Here is a 22,359-nt window from a genome sequence, read left to right as displayed (position 1 = left end):
AAAAATAAATCTGGGAGGTCAGAAAGCCCCCTTGCCCTCTGCCCCCCTGCAGACCCTTCTCCCCTTCCTTACTTTAAGACCCCGCTCTCCCTGAGCACATGGAAGTGAGGGACAAAGTTGAAAACACTGAGCTTGTAATAAACATATCTGTAGTAGCTTACATATAGGCAAATTACTACAGGAGCCCCTATATTTAGTTCAGCCAGAATTGATATATTTTACCTTTTTTTGAAACTGCTGCAAACTTTAGCCCAGGTACTCTGTAAATAGAGTGACAATACATCCTGATTTGGCTGGGACACTCCAAGATGCTAGTTGGTCAAAAGTCCCAAGCTAGAGTCTGGCAGGGAGGTGGAAAGGCATGGTGCACCAGGTGCATCCTGCTGATGCTTTGTGGGATTTGGTGATGCTTGCCAGACACTTAAGGCTGGTGAAGAAACAGGAATCATTGGAAACGGGAAAGAAAGGCTTAGCTGTGGGAGCGAAGGAGAAGTTGAAATGTATTCAATGTTGTGATTCACCATGACTTGAAAAAGAGTTGGCACTGAGGGGGACTGTTTCCAATGTATCTTATACCTTCTTTAGATGGTTTGCTACATATATCTTATTAAGATGGTCTGCACTAATTTATCCTTGTGGTAGGTTCCCATACTTACCTGACAGGGGAGATACTATGAACTTATCAGCCTTGAATTATTCAATGTAGTTAGAGGGTGAAGGTCTGTTCCTTTCACTGCAAACAGGCTGACCCATGCAAGAGTCTACATTTGCCTCCAATTGTGAGGACCTCAGCTACACAATTTATGGTGATAGGGGATTGCTCTTGGGCTTTCTCTCTAGCTTGCTCCTTTGGCCTTCTGGCTAAAGGCAAACAAGACTAGGGGACATCTGAACTCCAAGGCCTCTGGGCTTTGGGATTGCATGTAGGATGTCTGCCATGGACTTGAGAGTATCTGAGGCCCCAAACTAAAAGTCTGAGAGATAGGATAATTGCTAGTGGTAGTGCCACACAGACTTGAAGGATTGAGCTCTACTCAGTCAAAATATAGATCTTAATTTAGAACAGATTTGGCCTTGGAAACAAAATTGAAAAAAATGTGGTAGGTTTCCATCAGTATGTTTGCCCAATAGAGGCCAAATATTTTTTAGTCATGCTCAGTGTTGGCTAGATTGAATCAGCTTCATAACTAGTTTCCATTAGCAGTTTAACGATAGACAGTGTATTTAATGAGGTTCCCTTGTATAAGAATATAACACAAAGGGCTCCCCATCCTGACTGAGGGAGGAAAAATTTCATCTTTTATTCAAGTAAATACATGGACAGATTAGAAAAAGTGCAGAACAAAGCAACAAAAATGATTAGGGGCTAGGAGGCAAGACTTATGAGGAAAGTCTAAAAGGACTAGGGTTATTTATAGTAGGGTAAATTAACCAATAAGGTCTCTAGATTTTGTTGTCAAAGGCAACACATCCCCACAAACGGCCGCAGCGTGCTTTGGGTAGAGGTGGTCTACCCAACTCAGAAAAGTCACGCTGCCAATCTGGCAAGTAGCATGCATAGCTGCCATATTGGAATCCAAGATGATTGCCATGAATTCGCATTTTGATCAATATTTCATCCCCCAGTAGGGTTAGAAAATTAATTCCAATGATAAAACTAATATTGTATAAACCAAGGAGATTAATCATAACATTTCTGTGGTGGTAGCTATATTGGATTCCAGGATGGCTGACGCATTAGCATGTATGTATAGACACAATGTAATTAAAAAACCTAGTAAACAATAATATTAAAACCTCACAAATGATATCACTACAAATTTAACAGCAGACCTACAGTATTAAAAATATAACTCAGGTTAGCCTACTTGTTCAAGTCATATTGAATAAGACACTACTTTTTTTTTTATTCACAATGCAGATAAGTCAGATATTAATAATACATAACCCAGTGTCAGTGAAACACACAGACATATGTTCAGCTTGAGGCAATAGGAAAATGTAACAGTCTAATCCAATGTTAATATAACAGTAATACAACAGTATATATAACATTAATACAATGGGTAATTGCAGTTTTTCAAATCTCTTCCTTACTTTAATCCATTTCTGAATCCCTGTAGTTATTATACAGATTGTAACATGCTGGGTGCATCTACACAAGATAGTTTTCTGTGCAGTAGAGCAGTTTACTGCACAGTAAGTGTTTGTGTCTACATGTACAGATGCTTACTGTGCAGTAAATTGCTCTAATAATGAGTAAATTTGCTACTGTGCAGTAGCATATGTGTAGACACTGGCTGGGAGCAAATTTGCTCCCGGTCAGCATCTACATATGCGCTACTGCGCAGTTACTGATCGTGAGTAAATTTGCTACTTGCATTTGCAAGTTTGTACACTTACGGGGGAACAGCCAGAGGCTGGGGTCCTGGGTGCCTGTCCCTGGGCTCTTCCCCGTAAGCAGCCCCACCACATGGCCCCCCACCCTGGGAGGGAACACACAACCATGTAAATAGTTAGCACAGAGCAGAGGGTGTTTTGTTGGTGGTGGGTGGTGGAGGGGCTCTTTGGGAAGGGAGGGAGGGGGGACAGCTCTGTTGTTGGGGAGGGAGAGCAGTTTCTGTTTCTGTGAGGGGAATAAACTGCTTTTCATAGAACTATCCACAGTGAGCATGGTGCTGGGGTTGTGTAGTGGGGCAGGAGTCTGTGGGTAGCTGTCTAGGAAGGCTACACCAGGGAGTGCAGGAGGAGGCGATTGACTAATGTATCTCACACCCAGTGCCCTGGCCCTGTTGGTGAATGTACAGCTCACCCGGGGCCTCAGTGTGGGGGCCCACCACTTTGCTGCCACTGCAGCTTGTGCTTCTGGTGCCAGGCATCCTCCACCCACTGTGCCTCCTCCACCCAGGCTTCATGAAAGAACTCCACCTGAGCTTTGCAGATGTTATACAACACACAGGCTGCAGTGATGACCCCAAGGATGCTGGCCTCGGCAAACTAGAGGTGGGCAGTGAGAGTGCACCAGCGCCTCTTCAGCCAGCTGAAGGTACACTCCATGAGGGTGCAGATCTGGCCCAGGCACCAGATGAAGTGTGTCTAGCAGGGGTCCACCTGGCTGGAGTAGGGTTACATGAGCCAGGGAAGGAGTGGCTAGGCGGGGTCCCCAATGAAGAGGGGCAGGAACATCACTGTGCCCAACTGGGGGTCTGGCACCCCTGGCACAAAGTGCAAGTTCTCCACCAGAGCTGACAGAGTAGTGTTGCAAAAGACATGGGCATTGTGGACACTCCCCTCCCAGCCACCACTCACGTTTTTGAAGGCGCCATGGTGGTTGATGATGACCTGTAGTACGACAGAGTGGAAGCTCCACCAGCTGTAGTAGGGGCAGTTGCTGTGGGGCAGGCAAGCAATGGGGATGTGGGTCCCATCCAGGGCCCTAATGCACTGGGGGAAGCCCAGGGCACAGAACCCCACCATCATCACCAGGGGATTGTGCAAGTGGAGCACTGTGTGCCCGGCACATCCTTGAGGGCAGTGGATACCTCTAGGATGGCCTCCCTGGTGGCTGCCTTGCTCATGCTGAAGAGGTGGCTAATGTAGTGGAGGCTGGTGGGCTTGGCCAGCTTGAGCAGGGTGATGGTTAGCCAGATGTTTGCAGGGAGGAGCTGTGCATTGGTGGTTTTCTGCTGCTCCAGGTGTGGGTAGAGCTGTTTCAGGAGGTCCTGGAAGGTGGCCCGGGTCATCCAGAATGCTTCCAGCCACTGCTTGTCATCCCAGGTGGTCTGGATGACTTGCAGCCACCAGTCCTGGCTGGCCAGGTGGACCCAGAGGCAGCATGGCTGGAGGCCCAGGAAGACATGAATAGCTCTGGCAGTGGTGTCCAGGAGTGCATTGTTGGAGTTCCTGCCAGGGTCCAGGCAACAGGGCAGGGTCTGGGCAGCAGCTGCAGGATGGTGGGGGGTCTGGGCTGGTGCCTGGGCTGATGCAGTGAGGTTGGCCAGGTGGGCACTGCATGCGAGGGAGCTGCAAGGGCCCAGACTGCCTTGGGCCAGACAGCAGTCACTGCAGCATGCCAACATGGCCAGCACCATGGCAAGCAGGAGCCTGTAGTAGTGGATGTCACTGCCAGGGGTTGGGAATGAAACAACCATGGTGTCGGGGGGGGCAGAGGCTGTGGCGAGAGCCGGCACATGCTGCCTCTGGACTCTGCGCACTGCTCCCGGCCAGAAAAGGAGCTGGCCAGGGAGCAGGGCGGCCTTTTAAAAATGGCTGCCAGCCACAAGCAGCTGTGGCTGGAGCCTCCAGCTCCACCTAGTGGTGGCAGGGGCCCATTGCAGGGCTGCAGGGAACAGAGGCAGTTTGCTAAGAGCAGCAAATCTGCTCCTGAATCCCTGCATTTGTAGATGCATACCTGGAAAATTTTACTCTTGAATAGTCTATTTGAGAGTAAACTGCTCCCAGATTACTTGCATGTGTAGATGTGCTCGCTGTCTCGTAGCACTCACTGCCAGGAGTGCATGACACGTTAACCTGCTTGCATGAGCATGCTGGTCTCTGGCATTCCGTCTTGCACTTGCAACTTGTTATCTGAAGGTATTTTGCTGGGAGTGGTTCAAGTGTGTTAATGATAGGAATATAACCATCATTTTCAGCTTCCCAACCACACTGATCAGATGATGGCAATGGTAGATTAGGTTCAAATGTACTTTGCCAAACATTTCATAGATTTCATAGATTTCATAGACATTAGGGCTGGAAGGGACCTCGGAAGATCATTGAGTCCAGCCCCCTGCCGCAGGGCCAGGAAGTCAGCTAGGGTCATAGGATCCCAGCAAGAAAAACATTCAGGTTAGTCTTGAAGGTGTTCAAAGTAGGTGCTTGAACCACCTCTGGTGGCGGGCCATTCCAGACCTTGGGAGCTTGGACAGTAAAGAAATTCTTCCTTATGTCCTGCCTGAAATGGTCTTGCAGGAGTTTATAACTGTTCGACCTTGTCATCCCTTGAGGCGCTCTGGTGAACAAATGTTCCCCCAGATACTGGTGAACATGCCTTATAAACTTATAGGTGGCCATCAGATCACCCCTGAGCCTGCATTTTTCCAGGCTGAAGAGTCCCATAGCTCTCAGCCTCTCGTCGTAAGGCCTGTTTTCCTGACCACTGATCATGTGCGTGGCTCTCCTCTGGACTCTCTCAAGCTTCTCCACATTCTTTTTGAATTGTGGAGCCCAAAACTGGACGCGGTACTCCAGCTGTGGCCTCACCCAGGCTGAGTACAACAGGAGAATGACGTCCTGGGATTTGCTTGAGAAGCATCTATGGATGCAAGCCAGGGTTTTTCTCACTTTACTAGCTGCAGCATCACATTGCAGGCTCATGTTCATCTTGTCAATCCTGGCCCCCAAGTCCCTCTCGTCTATAGCACTGCCGAGCCTATAGACATGCTGCAGGTTTTTCCATCCAAGGTGGAGGACCTTGCATTTTTCGGTGTTAAACACCATCAGGTTCTCATCCGTCCATTTCGTGAGCCTGTCAAGGTCAGCCTGGATTACCCCCTGTCCTCAGGTGTGGATGCTTTGTCCCAAAGTTTAGTGTCATCGGCGAACTTGGCCAGTCCGCTTCTGACTCCAATGTCCACATCATTAATGAAGAGGTTAAACAAAATAGGTCCAAGGACAGAGCCTTGAGGGATCCCACTGGTCACAGGACACCATGACAATTGACTTCCATCAACCACTACCCTCTGGGTCCAGCCACGGAGCCAATTCCCCAGCCAGTGGATCATGGTGGACCTGAGGCCACAGTTGGCCAGTTTTGCCAAAAGATGATCATGAGATACCAGATCGAAGGCTTTTTTAAAGTTGAGATATATGACATCAATCTCTTCCCACTTGTCCAGGTGATAGGTCACCTGGTCGTAAAAGAAAATGAGATTGGTCAAACACAACCTATCTGCAACAAACCCATGCTGGCTATCCCTCAGGTTGTTGCCATCGGCCAGTCTGTTAAGAATGGCCTCTTTGATGATTTTTCCTAAGACCTTCCCTGGGATAGAGATTAGGCCTGTAGTTTGCCGGATCCACTTTCCTCCCTTTCTTGAAGACAGGCACCACATTGGCCTTCTTCCAGTCATCGGGCACTTCACCAGAGCGTCAGGAGCTCTTGAAGATCTGTGCCAGGGGCTGAGCTATGATGCAGGCCAGCTCCTTGAGTACTCTGGGGTGTAAATTGTCAGGGCCAGGTGACTTGAAGGTGTCCAGCCTCTCAAGCTGTTCCTTCACGAGGTCAGCATTGATGGAGGGCAAGGAACCATCCTCACTTAGGTGTCCCTGTCCTGTAATGGGCAGGGGCATCCCATGGGATGCCCCATAGCTTTGATTATTGGTAGGGGTTACCCTGGACCAAAAAAGGTTGACTTTGATTATTGGCTCTATGTGCATGGTGCATAAAGGAGCCACATGTAGGTGGAAGTTAATCCTGAGTTTTTCTTTGATGGAATAATTTCACCCTAACAACCAAAAGGGTCATCAAAGATGCTAATGGCTGATACAGCAACACAACAGACTTTTCTGCACAATTGTACAAATCCTTATCAACATCAAGTCTACTTCCTAGACCTGCCAATAGATATGAATGTGGAATGAACACTTTACAAGCAGTTTTCTTAGGATGACCACTGAACTGGTTAGTGGTGTCACAACCAGTGACGCTGTCCAATTAGAGCTATATGGACTGGCTCAAGAAATTCTGACATAATATCATGAACTGGAATGAATCTTACTGGGTTGCTTCTCTTCATCAAAACCTTAGGCACAAGATTATGCCACAGAACCGGGGTTTTCAACCGGGGGTATGCGTACCCCTGGGGGTACTTTCGAAGGCTCCAGGGGTACATGGCAGCGCTGCGGAGAAGCCACTGTCACTTCCAGTTTTGCCGGCAGCACTTCTGGGTTCACTGCTGCATGCTGCACCAGGGGACCCCTCCCTTCCCTGCTTGTCAACTGGCCATTGGGAGCCCCCGTGCTGCCCACTCATTGATTGGCCACCAGAGGACTAACCACTTCTTGACCGGCCGCCGGGGGTACCCCGACCAAAAAAGGCTGAAAACCCCTACCATAGATGAAGGACCAGTATGTATGTTGCATCGTGGGAGAATGGTAGAGAAAAGAATCCCTAACCAACTGCATGTTTAACATGTAAGAGCATTCTTGTGTGCACCTCTTCTTGCTGAGAATGCAGCTGTGAAACATCAAATGAGCTGGAATGCTCTGCTTTTGAAACCACCAACAGTGAAACCACCAACAACAAGCACTTGTTTACTTCAGAAACATCATCCTTAAGAAGCTCCTCACTTAGGAAATTAACTAGGCTTTCTTTGATGGTAAGGTTATGAAACTAATCCATGATGCCAGTAACAGAATCTGCTGCTGGTGATTCTGTGGATTGGCTTAGTAGTTTGAATCCTTAATATCCTTGTGCCTGCCTTTATGGATGGTAATATGTATCGATCAAAGACAATATTGACTTGATCGCATGTGTTGGACTAGCTGACAAATGCTTGTTGCACAAAGGAATCAGCCAAATCTCCAAATGTTCATGCAGTTTTCAGTTTTCTTATTCCCTGTACAAGAGCCATGCCATTGATAATAACAGCTGATTTCTCAGAAGTATCATCTGGCAGAACAGTTACAACTTTATCTCTTAACAAGATCTGTGACAAGGCTGCTTGGTCCGCCATGTTGAGCGATTTGTCGGATTTAAAATTTATGGAGGTTATTGGAACAGTTTGTGCTGTAGGAGAGAGTGCATATTGAATCTTCTACCTGCTGCAAGTGCTGTGAGTAGCCTTTGCTGGATTTCCTTTGCATTCTGTATGTGTTCCAGTTTGCTGCACTATGTCCCACAGTTGATTTTACATCCTCAAAGGTTTTCAGTTTTGCTTTGGGTATGTTTGCATAGAAGCTCTCAGTAGCACCTACAGTAAGATGTTTCTGGATAATGATGTTCATGATTTCTCTTCCTTTGTCATGTGTCAGGGAATCACCACATAGGGATGTGGTCCTCTGCACCTCAATGACCTCCAGCTGCCTGTCCTCACTGGAAAAAAAAAGTTGGCCACTTAGGCAGACTGGGGTTCCCCTCAGCTCTCACCTGCCATGACTTTGATGTTTTACTGGGTTCCGGAAGGGGTGGTATTCACCCAGTCTGACCCGGCTGTGGTTGTCTCAGTGGGATCCAGCTCTGGGATAAAATGACAATGAATAAAATACAAAAAGAAAGAAAGGAAAAAAGAATGAAACCTGGCTGGCGGGCTTAGCTGCTGCTTTGCCTGCAGCTGGCCGGCTCTCACAGCTCCTGCTGCACAGTCCTTGCAGCTGAATCAACTAATTGATGTACCACCATGATAATTGATAACTCACAGCAGCAATTAACCTCTGCTATAATTCATGAGCTCCTCCAAGCTCTCAGATCAATTGCTCTGCCACCCTGTTCCTGGGGAAAATTTTCTTTCAGACTGTCTCTCCAGCAGGTCCATCCAGCCTGGCTTCCCTTACTCTTCTCCTTTGCTCGAGCTGCCCGGCTGGAAATATCTCTCAGAGTGCTGGGAGACCCAATCTGGCACACCTGATGAGACAATAAAGCCAGTTCTGGGTGTGTTGGGAGTTCCCTCCACAATGTGGTGATCATCTTCTCAGGTAACTCACGGCTAGAGCTGCCGCATTCCCGCAAAGGGGTACCGCTAGCCCCTTCACATCATGTACATTCAGAATGTCTAATGCAATATCTTCTGGCACAACATCTCCCATAGAAATACATAACAGAACCTTTTGAACTGTGCTTGTAGCAACTTGACATGGTTGTAATCTCATTTCAGTCATGTCCTTTGTCTTTCGTTATGATTGAAAGATGTTGTTGTATTGATCTCAAACATTTGATTTACCATCTCCATTAAGTGACCTCTTTCATTGCAGTTCAGCGCCCATCATAATCTAGGTGATTCATTGCATGTTATGTTTACTATGCCACCAGCAATTTTGCAAACCTTGTTAATGTGTTTGTCCTAGGGGTACAATCACTGGGGAACAAGAAACCCTACCCACGGGGGGAACTCAGGATGGGGGTAACCCACACCCAGAGAAAAAAACCCTAAAATCATGGGTCATTTACCTGCTTTAGGACACTGGACACAGGATGAGCTACGCTAGGAAGAAACACCCGCGCTGTTCATCAGCCATGCTTATCTACAGCTGGAGCCAGCACGGGCGGGTGATGTCATTAACAACTGCCACCTAGCTGGGATAAAAGCCAGCACCAGCAAGGAGGAAGGGAGACCATTGGAGGAAGCAGAGGCTATGGAAGCTCTCCACATTGCTCACAGACAACACCGGCGTGTAGGAGGAGATCCAGCTCAGAGGGGAGCGTTAGAGGCAGTGGAGTCTGCAGAAGCTCTCCACACCGGTCACAGGCAGCACTGGTGTGCAGGAGAGGATCCAGTTAGGGGGAGATCATTGGGGGCAATGGGGACTGCAGAAGCTCTCCACACCGCTTGTCAGCAGCACCAGCATGTGGGAGAGGATCCAATCCTGGGAAGATTGGAGGAAGACCTCAATGGAGGCAAAGAGTGGAGCAGTGTCAGGGCACAGGCTCTAGGGCTGGGAGGGTGGAAGGGCTATTTAGCCTGACCTCCCCTCCCTCGTCAGCCCTCTTTTCTTCTGTGTCCTTCCTTTTTCCTTTTGTTTTGTGCGTGTTCCTTTTTATTGGGCTTTTTTTTGTCCTTTTTCTTTTTGTCCTTGTCCTTTTACATTACCTGTAGCCCTACTTAGGTGGGGTGCAGGTGATGCTCCAAGAACAGGATCTGCATGCAGAGTCATCAAGCAGCCAGTATACAGCTGGAGTGACATACAGGAGAGTTGGGCACCCAGCGGACCCAGAGTCCAATAATAAGAAAGCAAGATCAGTAACCAAAGGGAGTGTGAAGAGTAGGAACCAACAAGACTGGAGGGCAAGCTGCATCAAAATCAGGTGGCCCGTCATGGAGGCTGGTGTATGGAATGGGTGTAGGGGAGGTGGAGCCCCACAAATATCCATTAGGAGGAGTGACAGATCCTGAGGGGCCTTCAACGGGAGACCCCACCACTGAGGATACGTTCAAAGTCATGGCAGGCGAGTTTTCGGGTTTTTCCCGGAGTGAGCGAGGCCCCCTCCAGAGGCCACACAAAACCTCACTGCATCTAACACCAGGTGCACGTGCCAAGGAGGCGTATGAACAGATATATGAATCAAGACAGGCACAGTGTTCTATTGCCTGGTCGGTTTAAATGTTTACAAATGGGAGATTAGTTGTCTTGACCCTGAATCCTCCTTCCACAAATTCAGCATATACCACAGGTGCGAAATTAACTAAAACCTTCATATGTCCAAGATATACTGGACTCATCTCATGTAATTGGTATGAACATGCACAACTAGCAGTGGAAGCATTTTTTCAAAGGTATGTAAATGCTCATGCCAGTTTCCTTCATGTTCAGCTCTGATGAAGTACAAGAGAGTATTGACTACTTCCAAGTAGTTCATCCAGTACTTGAACATACCTTGATGGGAGTGTTTGCACAAATTCTTGAAGCAGAGTGGCAATCATTAGCAGATAAACTAATAGTTCTCTCACTACATTCCTTCCCAGTTCACAATCATTGTTTCTGAATGCAACAGCTATGCCATTGGAAAGTTGATCAACAACATCATAATCCAATCCTTTGCTTGAACTAAACAACCACATAATGAATTGATTTATCAATATATGCCATATTGCTTCAACTGTTATCTTGTGTGATCTGATAGCATGGTTGTACAGTTTTCCTTTCATTATGTTGGTGGTGGTATTTTCTGAAAGCAATCTGCCAACAGTCTTCAAGTCCTGAAGCAACAAAATGCTGACCAATTGCTGTTAGGTAAACCATGATAACATGGAAGCCTCCCAGTCAAATGATTACTCCTCCAGTCTCTTCTGGCTGAGACCAAACTAGTACATTTGCTTTGCAATACAATATCTGATCAAGTGTTATGACTGTGTGCTATTGTTCTAGGCATCCTGCAAATATTTTACATTGCACGATGGCAGTCCAAATGGCGTCATGCTCAGATGCCAGTGCAGGCAATATAGGACAAAATCCAACAATTGATGGTGGTGAAGTGTCATCAGAAAGAAACTCATTAAATGCTGTCCACCCTCATACGACACCGTTCTCCTGGTTGTCGGCTGATGTTCTACCTAGTATCCATGGTAGCTTTGCTGGCATCTGTTGAACAGCTGTATTGTTGAGCTTTCCATTCATGTTACTAGCCATACCATGGATGGATTGTTTTAATGACTTGTTATGGGTTATCATTGCTAGAGTAAGCAAAGGCTATCAGGAACACAATTTTAGGCTTGCTCTTCATTCAAGTTTCTGTATCCCTTCATACATGCTATAACTTTCAAATCTGCTTTAATCTTGAGAGCAACATAGTACAAGTTTTGTGTTTCTGAAAACTTTTCTCTGAACTGAACTGAAGCAGGCCAGTGGCTTCCTCATCATTTTAATGCAAAGTTACAACTGCTTGTATGGCTTTACCAGACCAGTTATCACAGTTCAGAAGACAAGGTGTGGAAGATTTGTGTTTCTTTGGTGCTGAAATTGAACGGCTGTCTTGTCATAAGCCTGAAGTTCTTGCTTCATTTGTTTCAGTGTGGTCAGAGGATGTTCACCACCTTCATCTTCTACTAAATCACAATGTCTTTCAAGTATATCTTTCAGACTGTACACATTCTTCTGTGCAAAATCAGCATCTAGTTCATCAATCACTTGCTTCAGGAGAAAGAAGAATATCTTCTTGCACAATCTCCACATCCGAATGAGAATGAGAGACTTATTGCTTCTTCTATTCCTCCTGCCTGCATTCAGAATGGTAATATGCCTCAGCCTTACATCTTCAACACCAATTTGAAAATGCAACACTTCATTCTTCTCTTCCATGTTGTGTATTGCCTTGACTGATTCAAATGACAACACTTGATTCAGTTTCTTCTTATTAGAATGTTTCTGGCAGAATATGTACGTCCTCCAGTGAACTGTTGGAGCAGATGAGCTGCACTTGATGTTGTTGGTAGGATTTCCCTTTCATCTTCTACTTTGCCCAACTTTCTTAACAGTCTTTCAATATGTCCTTTGTGTGTAAAAGAACTATAGCAAGAACAGTGCCAACTGAAGTTTTTGGAATGTTGCAAACCACAACCCAACATAATAGTCTGTCAAAAATACTGCCATAACAAGTGCTGAATTCAGCAACTCTCCTGTGTTGAATAAGTGCCTCATTTATTTGCACAGTTCCAGCATGTGTACTTTGGCTAATTGTTGACTATGAACCTACTTCAAAATACTGACCTGGTGAGGGGGCTGCAGGTCCTCGACCACCTGGGCGATAGCGATCATCGCCTGCTGGAATTCACCATCCAGCGCAAGGTGACAAAGGCATGCAGTAAGGCAGTGGCCCTAGATTTTAGGAGGGCAGACTTCAGCGAGCTAAGGAGGATAGTTGGAGAAGCGCTGAGGTCCCGGAGGGGTGGGGAGCCAGGTGTCCAAGGAGAGTGGTCGCTCCTTAAAGAGACGATCCTGCAAGCCCAAAGGAAGGTAATCCCAACAAGGATCAAAGGGAGAAGGAGAGCACACAAGCCTCTGTGGCTCACCAAAAGTATCCAGGAATGTTTCCTTGCTAAAAAGGAGGCTTACACCCAATGGAAAGAAGGGGTCATCACCAGGGAGGACTATTCTGTAGTTGCTCGGGGATGTAGGGGGGTAGTTAGGAAGGCCAAGGCAGAGATGGAACTGGGACTAGCTTCCCAGATTAAGGACAATAAGAGTTCTTTTTTAAATACATACGGGGTAAAAAGAAGGTCCCGGGTAATGTGGGGCCCTTGCAGGACGCCATGGGAAACTTGGTCGTCATACCAGACGGCAAAGCTAACATGTTTAACGATTTCTTTGCCTCCGTCTTCCTAAGTAGGGACCAGAACAGCCACCTCCCTGCTGGGTCTCCCTCAGGCCCTGGGGGAGGCACACCTGGGCCACGGGTTAGCGAGGATTTAGTTAGGGAGCTTCTGGAGGGGTTGGACGTATTCAAGTCAGCCGGCCCGGATGATCTCCACCCTAGAGTTCTAAAGGAACTGGCCGAGGTCATTGCAAGTCCCCTGGCACAACTTTACGAGCACTCGTGGTGCTCTGGTGAGGTACCGGAGGACTGGAAGAGGGCCAATGTGGTCCCCATCTTCAAAAAAGGCAGGAAGGGGGACCCGGGAAACTATAGGCCGGTTAGTCTTACCTCGATCCTAGGCAAGCTGTTCGAGAAAATTATGCTGGCACACATCCAGGAGGGGCCAGCAGGGGACTGCATGCTTAGGGGCAACCAACATGGGTTCATCAGTGGCAGGTCCTGTCAGACCAACCTGGTGGCCTTTTACGATCAGATCACCAGATCATTAGATGCTGGGGTAGCAGTGGATATAGTCTTCCTGGACTTCTGGAAGGCTTTTGACACTGTCTCTCACCCCGTTCTCATTAAGAAACTGGGGGGCTGTGGTGTAGACACCCACACAGTTAAATGGGTCGTCAACTGGCTGGAGGGCCGCACCCAGAGGGTGGTAGTGGATGGGTCCTTCTCAGCCTGGAAGGACGTGGGCAGTGGGGTCCCTCAGAGCTCGGTCCTCGGGCCTGTACTGTTCAACATCTTCATCAGTGATTTGGACGAGGGGGTAAAAAGCACCCTGTTCAAATTTGCTGATGACATTATGATGTGGGGGGATGTGGGCACACTGGAAGGATGCAACAGGCTACAATCAGACCTAGACAGGTTACAAGGGTGGGCAGATGAGAATAGGATGGGTTTCAACACAGACAAGTGCAAGGTGATGCACCTGGGGAGGAACAACCGGCACCATACCTACAGGTTAGGGAACTCCCCTCTTGTCAGCACGGAGGTGGAAAAGGATCTTGGAATCATCATTGACTCCAGGATGAACATGGGCTGGCAGTGTGGGAATGCAGTCAGGAAGGCCAACCGCACCTTGTCATGCATCCACAGATGCATCTCGAGCAGGTCCAAAGAGGTGATCCTCCCCCTCTATGTGGCACTGGTCAGGCCGCAGCTGGAGTACTGTGTCCAGTTCTGGGCGCCGCACTTCAAGAGGGATGTGGACAGCATGGAGAGGGTCCAGAGGAGGGCCACTCGTATGATCAGGGGACAACAGGGCAGGCCCTATGAGGAGAGGCTATGGGACCTGAACCTGTTCAGCCTCCAAAAGACAAGGCTGAGGGAGGATCTTGTGGCCTGTTATAAACTAGTCAGGGGGGACCAGCAGGCATTGGGGGAGTCACTGTTCCCCCAAGCACCGCCAGGAGTGACCAGGAATAACGGTCACAAGCTGGCAGAGGGTAGGTTTAGGTTAGATATCAGGAAGTGCTACTTCACGGTCAGGGCGGCTAGGGTCTGGAACCAACTTCCAAGAGAAGTGGTGTAGGCTTCTACCCTGGGGGTGTTTAAGAGGAGGTTAGATTCACATCTTGCTGGGGTCGTTTGACCCCAGTATTCTTTCCTGCCATGGCAGGGGGTCGGACTAGATGATCTGCTCAGGTCCCTTCCGACCCTGGTAACTATGAAACTATGAAACATGATGCATCTTGTGGATTCTAAGATGTACCTCCCATGTTTTGCTGGACTCGGTGATGCTATCAGCTCCATTGTAACATCTGCTTAAGGGTGATAAGGGCAAGTCTCTTTGGTTATCCAGTAATGAACAAAACTGTAAATTTGTGGCAGGCATCTTGGAATCCAACATGGCTACCATGGCAGAAATGTTATAATTGATCTCCTCAGTTCATACAATGTTGGTTTTGTCATTAGAATAAATTTTCTAACCCTACTGGGGGCTGAAATATTAACCAAAATGTGAATTAATGGCAGGCAACTTTGATTCCAACATAGCATCTACACACACTACTTAACAGATTAGCAACATGAATTTTCTGACCTGGGTAGGCCACCTCTACCTGAAACACACTATGGCCACTTGTGGCAATAAAGTGCCCATGTGGTGATTCCTTTACTTTTCTTTTTTACCTTACTGGTTTAGAGAGGGGGAATTGGATAACAGTCTTCAAGTACCTGAGAGATAGCCAACATGGCTTCATTGTGGGTAGGTCTTGCCTGACCAACCTCATTTCCTTCTATGACCAGGTAACACATCACCTGGAAAAAGGAGAAGAGGTGGATGCTGTGGCAGGCCTGTAGGGGGTGCTCTGGCACTAAGCCACCCACCTCACTGAGCCCAACCAAGCTTTGGATGCCTCTGCAGGGGTACCAACTTCTGGCCAACCCCCTTCTTGGATCATACCCACAAGCCTGGGGTGACCACTGCCACCACCCGGGGTCTGGTCTTTGTCCAGGCTCTGTGCTTCCTTGGGTTTCACGGGCCTTGTAGACCTTGTGGGTGCTTAACCCACCATGGGATTCTGGGATGCTTTTTATGCCTTGGATCATTAACACTAGCCTCCCTTAATCAGTGGACCAAAAGGGAGCTAAAATGCTTGCCCAATCCCTCCCAAGCATGTACAACAAGGCTTGCTATAGCGGATAACTTTATTGGGTAGACAGGATAGGCATGGGGAGGGGTACAAGTCAGAAAAGTAGCAACAGAATAACCCTGAGCAAACAGAAGCGGCTTAGTAGCCTTTTGATGAGCTTTTAGAATGCTGTTACTAGCTACATTTTTGGTAAGTTACTCACATGTTCATCTGGAGTCTATAAGAGCTCCAGAAGCCATGTGCTTGCTTCATGTTCCCAAATATGTCTGCCTCCACTTCCTCATGGAGGGGCTGTTTTATACACCTGTTGTGACCTCATCACTATGTTCCCACAAGAAGCAGGCCCATTGGCTGCTGATTGGTGCTTCCAAATGACACCACATGACCTGCAAAGGCAGGAACCTGAGACAAAAGGAGCAGGTTCCCCATCCCCTTCAAATTTTTACAGCCCAGCTAGTCCTGCAGGCACCATGGTAACACAGGAATGAGGGTTGGCTGCTGCCTTACAGCAGTGAGGCATACTGGGGGCAATGAGGCAGATTTCTCCACAGTGTAATATATTTACATTTAAAAAAAGTCTTTGACTTGGTCTCCCATGATGTCCTCATGGTAAAATTGGGGATCTGCAGCCTTGACAACCTTATGGTCCAATGGCTGGGGAACTGGCTCCTTGGTTGGACCCAAAGAGTGATAATCGATGGAACCGAGTCAGCGTGGTGCATGGTGACCAGTAGCATCCCCCAAACCTCAGTACTTGGACCAGTGCTCTTTAATATATTTATAAATGATCTGAGTTTGGGTGTCAGAAGTGGACTGGCTAAGTTTGCAGATGACACTAAATTATGGGGAAGTGTGGTCATGCTAGAGGATAGGCTGGCAATTCAGGCTAACATGAACAGGCTCGCAAAGTGGGTGGATCAAAACCTGATGCCATTCAATATGGAGAAATGCAAGGTGTTCCACCTTGGGAGAAAAAACCCACATCATACAGGCTTGGCAGTGCTACACTCACTAGCAACATGACCAAAAGAGGCATGGGGGTCATGATTGACCACAAGATAAACATGAGCCACCAATGCGATGTTGCAGTCGGCAAAGCAAATAAAACTATGGCTTGCATCTACTGATGCATTGCATGCAAGACCTAGGAAGTCATCCTCTTGCTTTACTCAGCCGTGGTGAGGCCACAGCTGGAGTACTGCATCCAGTTCTAGGCTCCACACTTTAGAAAGGATGTAGAGAAGCTTGAGAGAGTCCAGAGGGGAGCCACATGCCTGATTAGAGGTCAAGAGAACAGGCCTTATGAGATGAGGCTGAGAGGCATGGGACTCTTCAGCCTGGAGAAGCGAAGACTCAGGGGTGACTTGGTGGCAGCCTGTAAGTATATGCCGGTTGCATCAGGAACTGGGGGAACATCTGTTCACTAGGGCATCCCAAGGGAAGACAAGGTCTGATGATCACAAACTGCTGGAAGACTGTTTTAGACTGGACATAAGGAAAAACTTTACCATCTGAGTCTCCAGAGTCTGGAACAGACTCCCCCAGAGGTGGTGCAAGGACCTAGTCTGGTTACCTTTAAGAAACACCTGGCTGCTTATCTTGCTTGTGTGATCTGACCCCAGCTGACTTCCTGCACCTTGGGCAGGGGGGATGGACCTGGTGATCTCACAAGGTCCCTTCCAGCCCTAATATCTATGAATCTATGAAAGTCAATTACAGAGAGGATGGAGATGGACTTTTCTCTGTGGCTGTAGGGGACAGGAGTAGGAGCATTGGCCTCAAGCTTCTGCAGGGGAAATTTAGTTTGGAGATTAGAAGCAACTTTTTTGACTATGAGAGTGATCAAGCATTGGAACAGACTGGGAAAAATTGTAAACTCTCTGTCCTTGGAAGTTTTCAAGAGCAGGTTAGACAGACACTTGGCTGGGATGGTTTAGTCAGGGACGATCTTGTCTTGACCAAAGGGCTGGACTAGATAATTTTGTGAGATCCCTTCCAGCCCTGCTTTCCCATGGTCCTATGTTTGATATATTAATGATACCATAAACCTGGGGTGAAGGCATGTCTAACCCTCTGCAGTGAGGTTTGAGGGCAGGTGCGAAAGCAGTGCCAGTGCTACAGATTACTTTGAAAGGCACACAATTTTGTCTCTGGTGTGCAGGGCCACTGCTCTGTCCCCAGCTGGTAGAGTACTGCCATTGCAGGACAACAGGGTGATTGTGACTGGACGCTGCAGGCCCCCTCCCAGGACATTGCTCTGAACCACGTGCCTCTTCTTTCATTTGCACCTTCAGAAATCAAATACCAACAACTCTCATCCCACCAGGGCATTCTAGTCACCAGCATTTGTGCAAACTTGGAGTCCTGACCAAAGGCATCATGTTTCACAGAGACCAATGATCATTGATCAGTCACTCAGGCCCAGCTTGATGTTGTAGCATTGGGTATGATTAGTGAGGGGGGAGACACAATTGGGTAGGGACACAACACCCTCCCCCCAGAAACACTGGAAAAGCCCATTCACTCAGCACATAATTACTGGTAGCAGCAACCCTATCACCTTCTAGCAAAGTAATGTGGAGCTGATGGGGAAAATTTGGGTTGGGGAATGATTCCTTATCTCTTGCCTTCACAACCTTGATGTCACATCAGTATTTGCCTTCATTACATCCTTCAGGCATGAGGCTGAACTGCCTTGCGTCAGTCAGGATTCTCTTCATTACAGTAGTACTCTGGGGAGATTTGTAGTGAGAGATCACCCTTGCTCTCAATAGACAAGACAGAGAGGGTGGGAGGGGAAGCTGGGAAACAGATGAGAAAAGAGCTTGTCCCCCTATTACTCAGTGTGTCTTGATGTATGCTTAAAAAATATTTCACTAGATCTGAGCAACCAGTCATTGACCATTTATTAGTTACAGTGAGGGCCATGCTGGTACCAGTCATATCTCAGCATCTAAGTAGAGAGCACATATGGCTCTACCCTTAGTTGCTTTGAGATGTGGAGTACTTTTACCTTCTTTGCCTGTATAGCACTGTACAGGCCACAGGCTGTTAGGGCCATGGTCATGTTTGGACTTCCTGACTCTGTGGAAAGCAACAACTTCCATGTTTTTCTCCTTTGGTCAAAATTTCCTTGGGCACCTTCCACTCCATCTCATATCCTTGCTTATGTGGGGTCTTTCCAGGAACATGCTGGCTCATCAGGGCCCACTCTGTAAACTGTATGAAGCAGTCCAGTGACTGCTGCTGTTTTTGACTTGGCAGGTTGACACTGATGACGTCCTTACAAAGGAAGAACAGATCTATCTGCTGATTGAAGCAAAGGAGCAGTGCCAGAAAACCATAAGAATCCAACTAGAGAAACCCAAAGGTACCACGGCAGATTTGCCAGGCATAGCCAACAAGACCAGGGAGAATTGGTAGACTCATGCAGTGTAAAAGCCTGTTTCCCCTGAAGTCAAGGGCAAGGATTTCACCCCTGGGCCTGATCCAGGAGCTGCTGAATCCAAGGAAAGTCTTTTCATTGACTCCAGTGAGCACCTTGGTTTGGTAATTCTTTGGGGCAGGCCCCACATTTTTGTTCTGTTCCTGCCTAATACTTAACACAGTGGAGTCTGGAGCCAGGACTGGAGCCTCTTTTTGCAATTATCATTATCAACCTGATTTGCTGCTCTCAACTTCCAGGCCTCATCCTGAGCTTGCTGGTTATTGTGCTCCATATACACACATAAAACAGATTCCTTAGAGAAACCCTGAGGCCTTTCCCACTCTAGAGTGTCAAGGCAGGTGGGCAGATGTGCCATGTCTCCTCCAACCAGCAAAAACCATCAAGAAACTTGTGTTTCCACGTCAGATACCTGCAGAGTCTGGATGTGTCCTCTTTTGTGCTTTTGCCTAGTGGAGGGTTGATATTGCAGGGTGCATAGAGGCAGCCAGGGTGTGCGTATGTGTGGAAGCTAAAGGCAGCTAGATGTACCAGCTCAGTGGTAGGCAACCCCCAACACAAGTGCCCGAATGTGGCACATGAAGACATTTTGCTTGGCACATGTGCCTTGGGGAGGACAGCAGGGAAGGGACTGGGACTGTGCTGCCACAAGGATCGGGCCCTTTGCATCTCCCCCACCATCTATCTCGGCAGACCAATACAAGTCGAGGTTGTAGGTGTTTTTGGCAGTCTGCTCAAAGATGTTGTTGACCTCTGGACTAGCTGGTAGTCAATAGGCATGGAGACAGGACTGTTGGACTGGCGTGGATTGTGAGTTCAGTCAACCTGAACTAGCATGGTTCCCTGCATCTTTGTACCATGGTAGCAGCCCTATAGCGTGCAGCCATTTAAGTAATACCATTGATAAAGTAGAGTGGCAGGCAGGTGCTGGCTGTGATCACTGCTCCTGAGCAACTTAGAATTGTGCACATCTGATCTCATTACATGGTTTAACTGTCTTGTCTCTACCACACTCCTGTCATTTACCTGCTACATCTTGTCTCTTTATTATTTATCATACTCTTATATATCACTGAGTGGAAAGGGGTCCTATCTGGCTGGGACCATCAAATGCACTACAAATGTCAAATAAGAATAATACTATCAATTAATGGGATTTGTCCTTGCTTCTTGGGCAGATACCAGCTGTTTTCCAGAGTGGGATGGAATTATCTGCTGGCCCAAGGGCTCTCCAAACCAACAGGTGTCAGTCCCGTGCCCAAAATACATCTATGATTTCAACCACAAAGGTAACTTCAGAATAACGTGTGGTCTGCCTGAGCTTATTCCTATTGTCTTTGCAAAGTCAGTTGATGAGAATGGGTTTTTCAAAGGGCTTCAGAGAGAAAGGGAGCCAAATCCAAAAGAATTTCCCCTAACAAACTTCCCAGTCAAGGTGCTTTGATATTACCATGATGGACACAGCCCAGCTCAGACCAACCCCAGTTGGAAGGGAAGAGCCCAATGAAGGGACTGCTGCCACCACTGCTTCAACTGGCAGAACTATGTCAGGAGAGCCCTCTAGTGGAAATATGGCACATGGTAGCTGAAGGGGGACTGGATGCATTTATGTGAGACATGTTCATGTGGGGCTTTTGGCCTGCTGATATGTCCTCCACAGGAGGTTTACATTGAGCAGATTCTTTTTGGTATTGGTTGGTGGAACTGGAGCGTGCTCCGTCCACTCCATGCATTGACCTGGTATTGCAGTGCTTCCAGGACCGGTGCAAAAAAAAAAAAAAGGGGATTTCCATCATAGCTGTGGTTTCACACCCCTAACACAGCTGGGCCAGTAAAGATGTGCCCCGCCCCCACGGGCTAAGTCTTTGAGTGGTTTAATACATGTGGTCTGGTCTCTCCCTAGTGCCCAGCCTGACTGTAGTAGTCTGACACCTCCTAGTAGCCAAAAGACTCCCTCCCTAAGCCAAGTGTGGGCTTTGTGCTATTGGCCATCGGTTTGATCCCATGGCTTGCTGCAGAAGAGTGGGCTTTGCTGCTTAATACCTTGGGCCTGTTGAGGTTCTTTTGGCCACTGCTTCTGTCATGATCCCCAGGACTTCCTTTCAGGTCATGCCTACAGACAGTGTGATGCCTATGGGAGCTGGGAGCTAGCACTCAGCATCAACAAGACCTGGGCTAACTATACTGAATGCACCAAGTTCTTCACCCCTGAGCACCGGAGCCGAGAGAAGGTAACTCACAGTTGGGGGTGGGATGGGGAGGGACCCTAGCTGGGGCCAGAGGGTACATTTCCTGTGTGTGGGAGAAGGGCAGGGGCCAGAGTATCCAGAGCAATCTTTCATAGATTTCATAGACATTAGGGCTGGAAGGGACCTCAGAAGATCATTGAGTTCAGTCCCCTGCCCCAGGGGCAGGAAGTCAGCCAGGGTCACAGGATCCCAGCAAGATAGACATCCAAATGTTTCTTAAAAGAGTCCGGAGTAGGTGCTTGCACCACCTCTGGAGGCAGTGAGTGTGGTGCCCATTGCATACCTCCTGTGAGCTAAACATCTGCACCAGCCTCTCCCTTGTTCAGGAAGGAACTGTGTTTGCTCAGACGCCTCCAGCAACAGCCAGATGGAAGGGGCTGGCTGATCCCTCCCCACCAACTCCTCTCAACAGCAGTGGGTCCTGTGTCTGCCTCTGCTTCTGGTTGACCACCCCAAAATGTGCTGCTCCCAACTGGCTAGGCACTAGAGCTCCTTCAGCAGGTCCCCTGTATGGCAGTCAGCTTTACAGATGCGCTGTGTTGCAGCCAGGGTTCCAGATATGGGAGCTGCAATCTTCTTGTCTGGGAGTGGTGGAGGACGTCTCCCATGACTGAGCCACATTTGAATCACAATGACCTGGCTCCTAGAAGTCTAGAAGTCTCCTTCCTGCTGCTAGGCTGGAGTGGACACAACCAGAGGCAGAACCAGGGTGTGCAATGGAGTGGTTGCACTTCCCTTCCACAGTGAAGGTCACCTGCTGGTGGCTCCATTTCCCCATGGTCCCCCCTGTCTGGGTCCCCTCCTGTGTTTGAGGCATGGCTGGAGCCTTAGGCTAGACTAGGTGCATCCTTCTCTTCCAGGAAGTGTTTGACCGCCTGCACATGATGTACACGATAGGCTACTCCATCTCCCTGGCCTCCCTTCTTGTCGCCGTGAGCATCCTATGCTACTTCAAGTAAGGAGGGCCCTCCTTTTTATTACCCTTGAACCCCTTGCACCTGCCCACTGTGCTGGGGGCACCCTGTCATGACTGGCTGGTCAGCAGGAAGAGGC

General features: G+C 48.1%; 1 protein-coding gene across 1 annotated transcript in view; it reads left to right on the top strand.

Moving 5' to 3' along the window:
• Window positions 1-22,359, top strand: part of LOC149866793 (parathyroid hormone/parathyroid hormone-related peptide receptor-like) — a 53,588-nt gene that overhangs the window by 20,371 nt on the left and 10,858 nt on the right. The window contains exons 2-5 of the mRNA XM_090041652.1: window positions 18,877-18,982; window positions 20,236-20,346; window positions 21,164-21,288; window positions 22,167-22,261. Coding sequence (XP_089897778.1) covers window positions 18,877-18,982; window positions 20,236-20,346; window positions 21,164-21,288; window positions 22,167-22,261 — 437 coding nt within the window. The remainder of the gene's footprint in view (window positions 1-18,876; window positions 18,983-20,235; window positions 20,347-21,163; window positions 21,289-22,166; window positions 22,262-22,359) is intronic.

The sequence above is a fragment of the Crocodylus siamensis genome, chromosome 4 (assembly GCF_052110815.1).
Source record: "Crocodylus siamensis isolate JL-2025a chromosome 4, ASM5211081v1, whole genome shotgun sequence".
Classification (NCBI taxonomy): domain Eukaryota; kingdom Metazoa; phylum Chordata; order Crocodylia; family Crocodylidae; genus Crocodylus; species Crocodylus siamensis.
This window is presented reverse-complemented; position numbering and strand designations above follow the sequence as displayed.